Source organism: Notechis scutatus, chromosome 5 (assembly GCF_049901735.1).
Source record: "Notechis scutatus isolate UNSWTSFEM ecotype Mainland chromosome 5, rNotScu1.2, whole genome shotgun sequence".
NCBI lineage: Eukaryota > Metazoa > Chordata > Lepidosauria > Squamata > Elapidae > Notechis > Notechis scutatus.
Genome location: NC_142013.1, coordinates 21,941,402 through 21,953,514, shown reverse-complemented (window position 1 = coordinate 21,953,514; position 12,113 = coordinate 21,941,402). Strand labels below are relative to the sequence as shown.

Sequence of the window (12,113 nt, the reverse complement as noted above, 5' to 3'; positions counted from 1 at the left end):
CAAAATTAAACTTTAAAAAGTTATCATCTTAATGAGAAGCAGCTCAAACTAAAGTCCTGTAGTGAAGTAAATCAACATAAAATACACACCCCAGTTTAGTTTATGTAATTTAGGGTATAAACTTCTGCATTTTACAGCTTTAGGAGAGAGAGCTGCGTGTTCATTCTGTTAGCTCTTTATGTGGAAGGTTGCATTAACTTGCATGTCCAAACTCTCTCCTAATGTGGACATGAATAACTCACACAGTGCGTTCTGGACTGGAGGAAAATATCACAAGTTCTACCAATGCCACCTACCAGCAGCTAATGACAAATCCAATAACTGGGGAAATTCGAAAGATTTACATCAGAATAGACCCGTGATGGTGAACCTATGGCACGCATGCCAGAGGTGACATGCACAGCCCTCACTGTGGGGACGCGAGCCGATGCCCCAGCTTAGCTCTGCCATGCGTGCGCGCATGCGCCTCCCACTGGCTAGCTAGTCTTTGGGTCCTTGCTGAGGCGCATCTGCAGGGGACACACACAAATATGGGGGGGCAGGATGCATGCATAGGGGACGTGTGCGTATTGCATTTTGGGGCTGCACACGCATGCCTGCACTTTGGGCCCTCAGTGCCGAAAAGGTTAGCCATCACTGGAGTAGACTATGTCTGTAATCTAAAAGCCATATCGCCTTCTTTTTCATGCATTTTCATTTTTTTGTAATGTGCATGCAATAACAAATGTGGAATATATCCAAATTCCTCCTTGAATAAATTCTTCCCGGTTTGGGTTGTTCTCCTTAACAAAAATGGTAACAAAATTTTGTTTTCTCCTCCCCTGTCCTCTTTTTTTCATTTAGGCAACAAGAGCTGCATTAACGCAGCACTGTGAAAATCTGGGAGACTCACTGGGCAAAGAAAATGATATTGCCTTGATTGTAGATGGCCAGACGCTAAAGTACGCCCTTTCCTTTGAAGTAAGGAAATCCTTCTTGGACCTAGCATTGTCCTGCAAGGCTGTCATTTGTTGCAGGTAAGAAATCCAACTTGTCCACTGTATTCAATGGATTTACCTTAGAATATATACTGCATACTCAAAGGGTGGCGTCGTGGCTCAGTGGTTCAGATACTGGGCTTGTTGGCTGAAAAGTTGGCAGCCCAGGTTCGACAACTGGGTGCCATGTGATGGGGTGAGCTCCCATCCTTGCTCCAGCTCCTACCAACCTAGCAGTTCAAAAACATGCAAGATAAATAGGTACCACTTTGGTGGGAAGGTAAAAGTGCTCTGTTATGTCATGCTGGCCATATGACTGCGGAAATATCTTTGGACAATGGCCTTGAAACGGTGATGAACACTGCCCCCTACGGTCAGCAACAATTAGCGGACTAAAATCTGCAGGGACTCCCTTACCTTTTATATATTGTGTATGTATAGGATTATAGTCGTAAGCATAAATGGTAGCATCAGACTCTTTTAGGATGGCCAGATTCAATATTTAATTTAAACACGGCAGCGCCCTTATTTCTGTGCTGTAAAAAGTATATTAAATGTACTCCAAACTTAAGGAAGTATTAGATAGATTGTTTAAAAAATGTAACGTTCTTGTCTTTGCTATATAACACTTGAGTTCAAGTCAATATGGGATATATTGGATTTTTGTTTGGCTTTGTGTATCAGTTTCTGACTGCTATTGACCTTTGAAGTAATAGTCTTGTTTATTCACATTCAGTTATTATTCGCTCAGCTAATGTTCCCAACATATGGCTGCTTTATGATTGCAGTGAGAGTTTAGCAAATATTTGAAAAAGTTATGAACGTTGGTTAGGTCCTTAGTGTTGATATAAAATAGTATTCTTGGAGACAGCACTTCTATACACTGTGTTGTTAACCCCAACCACTTGTTTATTTTTTTAACTAACCTTATTGATACAGATAATGAATAGAACATCAACGTATCTGGTGATGTACCTCCATTTTTCTGCAAACGAAGCCCAGATTTATTGCATTTTCATTTTTAAAGATTTCTCCTGAGAGCCAGCATCAACAGTACTTTATTTCTTTGGCTTTAGGCATAAATACACCATATATCTTAAGTATATTTAAAGTTATGTTGAATGGCAAATGCATCTGAAGTACTGCATCCCTGTGGAAATGAAAAGCTAACTCCTAATAAATGCTCCATTAAATCCTTTGAATGCATGCTATTTTATATTGACAGTTGCGAACCATAGTCTGTCTAGATTTGATAAAATATTGTAGCATCAGTTAAGAAATAAAGATGGACCCTAATTTTACCCTCTTTCCCCACTATTTAATTTGAAATTTCCTCTTCCCTGTGGCAATTCTGTTTCAGCTTTCTTCCTCTGTGGCTTTAAAGTGCAGAGTCTTATTTGACATGCAAGAGTATGATTAAAGCAGCTCAGAGTGGGATAAAAAATGTTTTCTTTTCTCCAGGAGCACCTGGCAAGTGAAAGGAATGTTTCTGTAAAGCCATATAGGCTGTTAAAGGCATTCCTCCTCCTCCCTGGAGAAACTCCACTCCACTTTCTTTTATTTCTCCCCTCTTCAACCACTGAAATTACATCATGTCTTTTCTTTCTCCTTTGAATCATTTTACAGTATCAATATTTTATTGCCCTTTTAAACATTGTTCTGTGGGGTGTTTGGAGCCTTTGAAGGGTTTTTGCTTGTTTTTACTTTTAAATTTTCATCTTAAGATGCTCTGATAATTAAAACTGGCCACCACCATATGGAAAGAGGATGACTAATGTTGGCAAATTCTTGGCAATAGAAGGAAATTATAAGCTGTCAACCATGCTGTCAGTCAAGGAACTCACACTAAGACTTTGGAGATGGGAATTAATTTGCCTATATAGATTGCTCTTACAAAGACTGACTATGTAAAGAGAGAAGCCACAATTCAGATTTATAAGATTTCTTCAATGTTACAAAAAATACACTGAACCAATAATTGCGATGACGTGTATATTTGATATGGGAGAAAGTCAAGGCATGAATGTTTTGAGGTATGCTCATTTAAATTAGCATGCCCATGACTGTGGCAATTAAAGGAACAAAGTTGGAGATAAATGATTTGATGAATTTGTGAGATGGTTACCAGTTATGTGTCCTTTCAGATACGATGTGAAAAGGACTTTTATATAAACTGCCGATGCCAGGGGAAATGGGGATTGTATCTGTGTTTTCTTAGCCAATCTTTTTTCTTGTTGTTTGTTCTGCTTTCCGATGATCTTAACTTTGTACTTAACTAATTTTGCCAGAGGTGTGTGTCTTTTGTTATTCGGGGAGAGTGTGTGGAATTAAGAGAAAAGCAGCCTTGTGGTGTCGCATTGTAAGCTTTACTCCTTTTTTTGTATGTGCATCACATCTGTGAAAAAGTCAGAGTTTGTAGTATGACGATGCAGTGCTGCTCTTATCATTTTTGATAAGGAGAAGGAATCCTGCAGATGCCTCTGAACTCCATAGGTTGAATCTGTGATCTCTTGCATACAAAACAGGATGCCGTTTGAACTTCAGAGTCAATGTAGTGCATGCCACCTAATGTAGCCTCAAGCGTTCCTACAGTGGTTGTGTGGGATATTGTGGCTGACTGTCTTTACTGCAACTGAACACTATACTATAATTTGTCCTGTGATTTTTTTTTTTAATAAAATCACTAGTTAACAATGCAAACAAGAGAAAGGAAGGACTCTTCCTTCTGTCTTTCTTTCTGCCGCCACATAGAAGAAACCTCTCTAATCTAGCTCACAAAATAAGTCTCTGGAATCCTATGCTAAAATATTTATGTTCGGCTGGGCCTCCTTTGTTTCTTCAGTGACCAGCTCCCATTGGTTACTGTAATTTCATTTAGATTGTCTTTTTATTTATAAATTCCAGCAGAAAATATCGAGAAGCCCACCATTATCGACATGGTGACTTGTTGATTTTCATTATAAAAGATGCCCCCCCGCTTTGGCCTGTGACTTAAATTGAAATATATTTATGATTAAGAATATGCAAACTGGAATAACATTAATTGGTCCCAAAGAAAATTATGTACGTGTTCTATTTTCCCATATACAGTTCTTTGACTTTCCCTCCCTGCTCCCATCTATCAGCTATTGAATTACCAATGCTTATTATCTAGTTCTACCTCTGACAATTCATGACAGCCCAATGCTCATTTCCTGACTTTGAAAACCGTAAGGGAAAGATCATTCTGGCAGCTTTCATGTGTGCAAAGTAATTGAAGGTGGAGGAAATATGGGGAGAGCAGTCAGATGTGCTGCATCCCAAAAGTTTTCTTTGCTGACCACTTGGAAAGCGTCCCTTTAAACTGAATGTAATTGATTTTTTTTTCACAGATTCCTTATACAAGTTCCTCCTTGGGGATGCATGTAAAACATGTTCCAACTCTAATTTACTATGCTTGAGGTGGCAAATTTCTCTCCTTTCTTTCTTCCTTTCCCCCTCCTCTCAAATCACACAGGGTTTTTCCTTTGGAGGTTTAAGGCTAGTGATTTCTGAGTTTTATTATCCTTGTCATCTGCAACACTTTGCAGAATCAGCAGGAAAGTTACCCACAGGATGGTCTGGTTTCTGTTCATCCTTGTTAATCAGCTCTCTGAACTATAACAGGGATCTTTAGCATATCAGAACACAGTTAGTTGTTAATGTGTTTGAAGCAGAGATGGACAACTCTTTTCAGATTAAGCACAGCATTTTGTTAGGTGCCACCGTAAAAAATGGGTGATGTAAAAGAAGAACAGGCAGAGCAAGGGGGTAGAAGTAATAGGAATAGTACTTAGCACTTAGACTTATATACCGCTTCACAGTGCTATATAGCCCTCTCTAAGCAGTTCACAGAGTAAGCATATTGCCCCCAACAATCTGAGTCCTCATTTCACTGACCTCGGAAGGATGGAAGGCTGAGTCCACCTTCAGCTGGTGAGAATCGAACTGCTGGCAGTTAGCATAATTAGCCTGCAATACTGCATTCTAACCACTGCGCCACCACAACTCTAATTAACCATGTCACTAGAGTCCTTGCATTGCCACAAGAGGTCAAGGTCCAGCTTCCCTTGAATTCCACTGACTTTTATCTAGCACCAATTTAGTGCTAGCTGTTAGTTGACTAGTCACATACTTGGATAAATCTTCTATGCTGCAACCTTATGAATGGTCCTGATTCCTTGGCTCGACAGATAAGAACAGTCAGGGCAAAGATATTGTACAACCAGGGTAGAAGTCAATAAAAAAGGGTAAAAATAAAAATAAAATGACTAATTTATACCAAATAATTTAGTATATGTAATTTTAGTAATCTCTATGTTCTAAATAATTTCCTCTTTTGTAGCATGGGGCATTGCCATATTATTTATTACATATTATTTAAAAAACACTGTGAAATAAGAAATATATCTGAGAGACATATAATATTGATATGGTTTTGAATTATGATTTATAAGGACCATACAAATCCTATTGCTAATCCTTAACTAGCAACTGCTACAGATTAACTATAATTAAGACAGCTCTAAGCAAAAGGAAAACTATGACATCCAAACTTGCAGCATAAGAGATAATTCATATTCATTTGCATTTGAGTAATGAGATTTAAAACTACCTCAGGTGCTCAGATTAATGTCTTACTCTACATAATAGAATTAAGGTATTAGAGTTCCTACCCTAGCTTAATTAAAATATAGGCTTTGTTACAATTTTTCTGTGGCAAACTGATCAGACCTACAAAAAGAGAGATCTTTTGAACTTTTAAAATGAGGTCTTTAACAGTGTGGTAGGGTTTTGTTTTGTTTTGTTGTAAATTTTATTTGAGTTTTCACAAAAAAATACAAATAAAACATCTTTTTTGAAAGTAGCATAATCCTGGGTTACATTTCTTCATACAGACACAAATTCAATTTCATGCTCATTTTTATGTTCTATTCCATATCTTACTACTGTTTTAAATTTTCTACATAGCTCCTACCCTCTTTTAATTTTCTCAATTTTATTTTAATTATCTCATCTCAATTCAAATCATTATATTTATACTTTTTGTCTGACCTGTTTCAATTTCATATTATCTTTTCTCATTAAACAAAGTTTCTCCTGTAGTTGCTGATTGGAGTATGACACTTTTATATCTTTTAAGTTTATCCATTTAACTCTTATTTAAGCTTCAATATATACCTTAAAGTTAAAACATTCAATATAATACATAACTTCCATTCGGATTCTGCTTGGTACATTCTTAAAATACACACTATATTCTTTTAAAAAAAGATTATAAATATATGTAATTAAAACAACACATTCCATTCCAATTCAATTCTATCATTAATGTTAATATTCATTAAAATCTTAACTTCTTTAACATTACTTTTCAATTAAATATCATACTTCTATGGGAACAGTTATAAGCTTTCCATAATTAATCCCCCCCCTTCACTTATATTTTATAAAACATTAACTAATTAAAATGTTCCCGTCCCTTCCTAATTCAATTTTCTCATTTATTTTATTTCATTTGTTTTATTAACAAACATTTCACTAGATTACAGTAACTATTTTATCCCTCATTTTAATCATACATTGTTTCCAATTTTCTAAAATTATTTCTATTACTAATATAACAATACAATCTTATGTGCCTTTACAGAATCCCTTTTTCAGTTAAATTTTCACCCATTATCTCTAAATAGGCCCTGTTTCTCTATATCTTGTTTCTGTCCTTTGTAACTTCTTTTCCTTTCCTTCTTCCCTCTCTTCTTCTCTCTCCCCTTTTTGCCCCCTTGTCTCTCTATCTCTATTTCTCTCTTCTGTATTCCCCTCTTCTGTTGCTTTCCAATATTATACTTAGTTTTTGAACTATTTTTCTTTTCTTTGGTTGTTTTTTTAAGTCTTAAATTCTCCATTCTCTTTCCCCCCTTTCCTTTTTTTCCCCCATCTAAGATTACTTGTTCATTAAAGATGGCTTCTTCTTTGTCCCAGTCTTCTTGTTTTGCAGACGTTTCTTGTTATTCCTCATAGTTCCAAATCTCCATTTCTAAGAATTGAAAAACGAAGCCCAAAGAACCCCTCCCTTCTTGTGCATCTTCTTTGTACTTTTTAAGTTCCATTTTCAATTCATCCAGAAGTAGTGCCATTGTATAAATTTTTAAACAACCACCCGATTGATTTTAGTCATTCAAATGCAATAACCAAGAATCCAAAGATCACCAAGTAATCCAAATACATGCAAGCTGTTTCTTTTTGCTTTTTTTTCACTTTCTCTTCCTGGGGTTCTACTATTTAGTTGCCAAGTTTCAGTTAAAATGTATCTTTTAGAAGTCTTGTTGAAGTTTCACTGTAGATTCCTTTTAATTCCAGGCAGTCTCCTCCCTTTTGTCCAGATCCTGGGGGGGCGTGCATAAGCGCACCAACGTGCCTACCGTCCCTGTCCTATTGTTTCTCTTATTCTTTTATTTTTCTTATATGTACCCATTTCATGTATTCACAACTATGTATACATTTATACTTATTATCTTGTAAACAATTGGCAAATCAAATAAATAAAATAAAAATAAATAAATCCTGCCCTTTTATTCTTTTTCTCTCCTTTCTTGCTTAAAAATTTTTTTTAGTGTCCAGAAATCTTTATTATCCCTTTGACATTTTGTTTTATTTTCAGCTTAATTGCCTGTTGATGTCAAAGTGGATTTTCCCCCCGATTTCTTATTTAAGTCTCTTAGTTGTCAGTATAGGGAAAGGGAGAGAGGAAAAAAAAACCTTTCCCTTTTCACTTTCCTTCGCTGCTTCAGACTCTTCTTTGGGAACGATGTTATTTTTTTTTAGTTTAAATTCCAGGGCACCTTAGTTGTTGCTTTTGCAATTTAACCTGGTCAGCCAAAACTTTCACTTCTTATCTTCCTCCTGCACATTCTTTTCCGGTCGTGTTCTTCTTTGAGGTGGCCATTTCTGACCACCGCTGCAACCGCCTTCAGGAAAGGGAGTAATGGCCAGCTGAGGAGGAGAGATGCGGCTCTCCTCAACCCTGCTGGCAGTCTCCCCCCTCTTCATCACCTCTACGGGGTGGCTTAGCCCCGAAACCAGCCGGCTCGGGGTGCTCCAGCGGCGAGCCCAGACCGAAACCGCGCACGATCGCGGATTTCTTTCTGTCGCTGAAGAAGCTCAAACCAGAAGCCTACAGTGTGGTAGTTTTTGAGGTTCCATTTTAGCTATGTGAGTGTTAAAATTGGAGGTGCAAAGTTGTGGCTACACCTTGCTCTCACTTTGCATCTTATGGTGATAATGAACCCTATCAATTATTTTCCTTTGTCTTTGCTGCCAAGGGCATCACATGCCCAGCAAATAGCCCAAAGTTTCAAAAAATGTCTTGCTACCTTTTGAAAATCAGGCTGTTCCTATGCCCTGGTTCAGCTATGGATGAAACTCATATGTCAGTGTGCTCGTCTGGGCATTGCCTTTCTTTCTTTTTTTCCATACATTTTAGTTTTATTAATTAAGTTAAAAGCAACAACAAAAATATTAGTATAATACCGGTACCTAACTCTAACTCATGTATGTTGTTATTGATCTTTTAAAAAATCATTGGTTGAGATTTAATATGATGATTAAGAAAAATGAAAAAAAAAATCTATGCAAAGAAACATTAAAGCTGTCCTCCTCCCAGAGAGGAGGGGGTCAAGCTATTTTCTAAAGCTCTTATAGGTCAGACAAGGAATAATGGATGGAAACTGAACAAGGAGAGATTTAACCTGGAAACAAGGAGAAACTTTCTGACAGTGAGAACAATCAACCAATGGAACAGCTTGCCCTCAGAAGCTGTGGGAGCATCATCACTTGAGACTTTCAAGAAGAGATTGGACTGCCATTTGTCAGAAATGATGTAGGGTCTCCCGCTTGGGCGGGGGGTTGGACTAGATGGCCTACAAGGTCCCTTCCAACTCTGATTATCTGTAATCTGTAATCTTTCCTTTTTACTTTTCTTTCCCTTTTCCTTTCCTTTCCTTTCCTTTCCTTTCCTTTCCTTTCCTTTCCTTTCCTTCTAACTGTTGCTTAAGTATCTTTACGTTATGTTTTAAACATTTGCAATTATACTCATTTCTGTTTAAATCATTTTAATTATTTTAAACAGTTTCTCATTTTCATCAAAAACCATATTCTAAGAGTCTCAATTTGCTTTGCTGTTGGGAGGATGTATACAAGAGAAACATGTCTGTCTGAATCTAGGTAGACTTCAGTTATGAATATATACAGTCAATTTTTCCATTGCCGTATATTCTTCAATGTTGGTTTTCCAATTTTCTATTGTCAACAAGGTTTTTCTTTTCCAATGTTGTTCCAGATTGACTCTTACGTCTGTCAGCATGTATCTTAATAGGTTGTGATACTTTTTATTTGTACTATCTGGGATCATGCCTGATAAAATGTGCACTGACTTTCTTGTTGGACAGAATGATTTCATCTTCCCTCTTTTGAATTCCAGCACAAAAGTGGGAACTGGGAAAATCAAAATTTAAGTCCAACCTCATCCATGGAAATTATAGTAATTAGTTCCCAGAACGATAAAGAGACAGATCACCATTATTAGTTCAGCCAGTTTCAAGCTTTTCCATGTTCATGAGGGACCTCCTGCCCCACTGAGTCTTAGGAAGATTAAGAAAGTTTTTTTTTAATTGCCACATTAATGTGTTATGTGTTAGTATACTTACCTGCAATTGGTCGGTCCGTGGCAGCGGGAAATTTGAAGAGCTGTCACTGGCCACAGCCGCGAGCAGCCCGAATATAAAAAAAGGCTGCCGTGGTTTCTCCGGTGCTCAATCCTAGAAGGAAGTAAAAACAATTGGTGATGATGCTGGTGTCCTGAGTCTCATTCCCGCAACTTAACAAATGTATATAGGGATATGTTGGTTTTAGGGCGCTGAAGACCTGGTTCTGCCAGCGGGCCTGCAGAGCAGGATGGAGCCCATTAAATGGCTCATGTGATGTGTTGTCGACAGAGCAGGGTGGGGGGCGGGTGGGTGTGTTTTATTATATTATTTTATTATTTTATTATATAATTATTCTCTTTTATTAGTTTTATTGTTTTATATATGAGGTTTTAATATTCCTATAAGCCGCCTTGAATTGCCATGTGCAAATAGGCAGCAATGTAAATTCCCTAAAATAAATAAATAAATAGGAAACAGTGTTGTTTCTAGGCTTCTTGTAACCCATTTCCAATCTTCTCAATAAAATGTGCTACATAGAATTCTATTAGAATTGTATTTGGGAAAGAAGTTATCTCAGCACAACCTACCTTATAGGATTGTTATCTGTGGAATTTGAGGAGGAATTGCATCTTGAAATCCTGGGGCCTACTTACTATGGGTTATGGATTGATTTAATGCAGAGGTGTCCAACCTTGGCAACTTTAAGACTTGTGGACTTCAACTCCCAGAATTCTGGGAGTTCTGAGGAATTCTGGGAGTTGAAGTCCACAAGTCTTAAAGTTGCCAAGGTTGGACACCCCTGATTTAATGCTTGCTTGCTTCTCTTTTTATGGAGAAAGGGAAGCTGTCTTTTTGTAATTCAGAAAGCTCTAGAAACTGAGTCATTCATCATAGATGCGTTCTGGAGAGAAAACCAGGCAAAAGTTTTTTGTTGCATTCCAGTGGAAGCGTGGGTAATTCTTTGTCCTGATAAAACCAGAAGATCAGCAATTGGAAGGAGAGACTATCCTAGAGGCAAATATTTTTTGCTGTATGTATGAAAAAAATGAGAATTTAAAATTCTCCACTTTTGCCTTCCAACCTAAGTATCAGTTCAGCGTTTCTCACAATTTATCCCCTGTTCTGATGAAGGTCTATATCGGTTTCACAAGGAAACAGGATAGAAGGGAGGAAAAACAGGGAAGAAGACAGCCCCGCTATCTCACCACTATGGACAAGCCTTTCTGAGAAGTTTCTTCCAAAAAAAGAATAAAGCTTTCCTTTGAAAGCATCATATCTTTAAGATGTCAATCCTTTGCCCTGAATCTGTAGGAAGGCTGCCTTAAATTATCAGTAATTTAAGGAGACAACGGACTCCATAGGTGTCAGCATTAAAGAGAACCCAATTTCTGATGGCTTTAACTGCGTGCTCTTATCTGCTGGTTCTTACCACCAATGCTCGGTGATTTGGTTCATATGTTAATCCAAACTTTGCATAGCTATGGTAAATAAACCACAGTGGCTGGTTTTCAGCATAATGTTTGCTACACCTGCCCTCTGGAACACCTTGTACTCCATACCCCTTCCCCCCTCCACAAGGTGAGGTCGGCCCCAACCCTCCAGACCTTTTGTAAGGGCTTAGAAACCTGGCTGAGGACCCCAAGTGGTAAACGTTACAGAGGAGGTGTTTGATTGATTAACCACAGATCCTATGTTCCCCACACTGTGCCGCCACCCTCCCCATTTGTAATTGGATTATTGTGCTTCTGGATATTAATTTGTGTGTGTATTTTGTGTGTGTGTGTGTATCTTTTATAATTGTAAGCTATCCAAGAGTTACCTTGTGATAAGATAGGTGGCTAATAAATAATATTGCCATAAACATAACTTGCAGACCTCAATGGCTGGGTTTGTAGCAAGTGTGTAAGCAGTCCTGACATTGACTATCTATATGACAACTAAGCCAGAGTAGCTCTGTGTTGTCTCAAAGTTTCCTTTTCTTTTTGTTAATTTACACTAGCTTTGAAAATGTTAGCCAGTGAGTTAGCATACGTAATAATTAAGATATTGGTCTACAACCAGGGGAAAGTCTCTAGTCCACCCAACCTTGGAAGCTCATTGGATGATTTGGGACCAGTATCTCTCACCCCAAACTCCTTGCAAACAAGAAAAAGGAGAAAGGAATATTATGAGTGTTTCAACTTCTGCAGGAAAGGCAAGAGGTCAGTTAAGGAAACATGTTCCACTCCTAATTTATTTTTCCTTGTGGGTTGGTTAATTTACTCCATTTTTTTTCCTCCATGAATACAAAAACTGTGTTTGTAGCATAGCACTTTTTAAAAAAGAGACAAATTTTCTCTTTTCGTGTTCTTTCCATTCCCTGTTCTGGGATAAAAAATTCATTAACGTCCTGGGCCAATGAGAAATGAATGGG

General features: G+C 37.6%; 1 protein-coding gene and 1 long non-coding RNA gene across 29 annotated transcripts in view; one reads left to right on the top strand and one right to left on the bottom strand.

The window, feature by feature from the left end:
• The window catches only part of LOC148130399 (uncharacterized), a 103,620-nt gene extending 93,809 nt beyond the window's left edge, over positions 1-9,811 (bottom strand). Inside the window, exon 1 of the long non-coding RNA XR_015749747.1 lies at positions 9,701-9,811. This is a non-coding gene — a long non-coding RNA (uncharacterized LOC148130399). The remainder of the gene's footprint in view (positions 1-9,700) is intronic.
• Positions 1-12,113, top strand: part of ATP8A2 (ATPase phospholipid transporting 8A2) — a 367,147-nt gene that overhangs the window by 157,781 nt on the left and 197,253 nt on the right. For all 28 annotated transcript variants that reach the window (XM_087966309.1, XM_087966285.1, XM_087966283.1 and 25 more), the window contains one exon: positions 844-1,016. In XM_087966309.1, the coding sequence (XP_087822435.1) occupies positions 844-1,016 (173 nt within the window). The remainder of the gene's footprint in view (positions 1-843; positions 1,017-12,113) is intronic.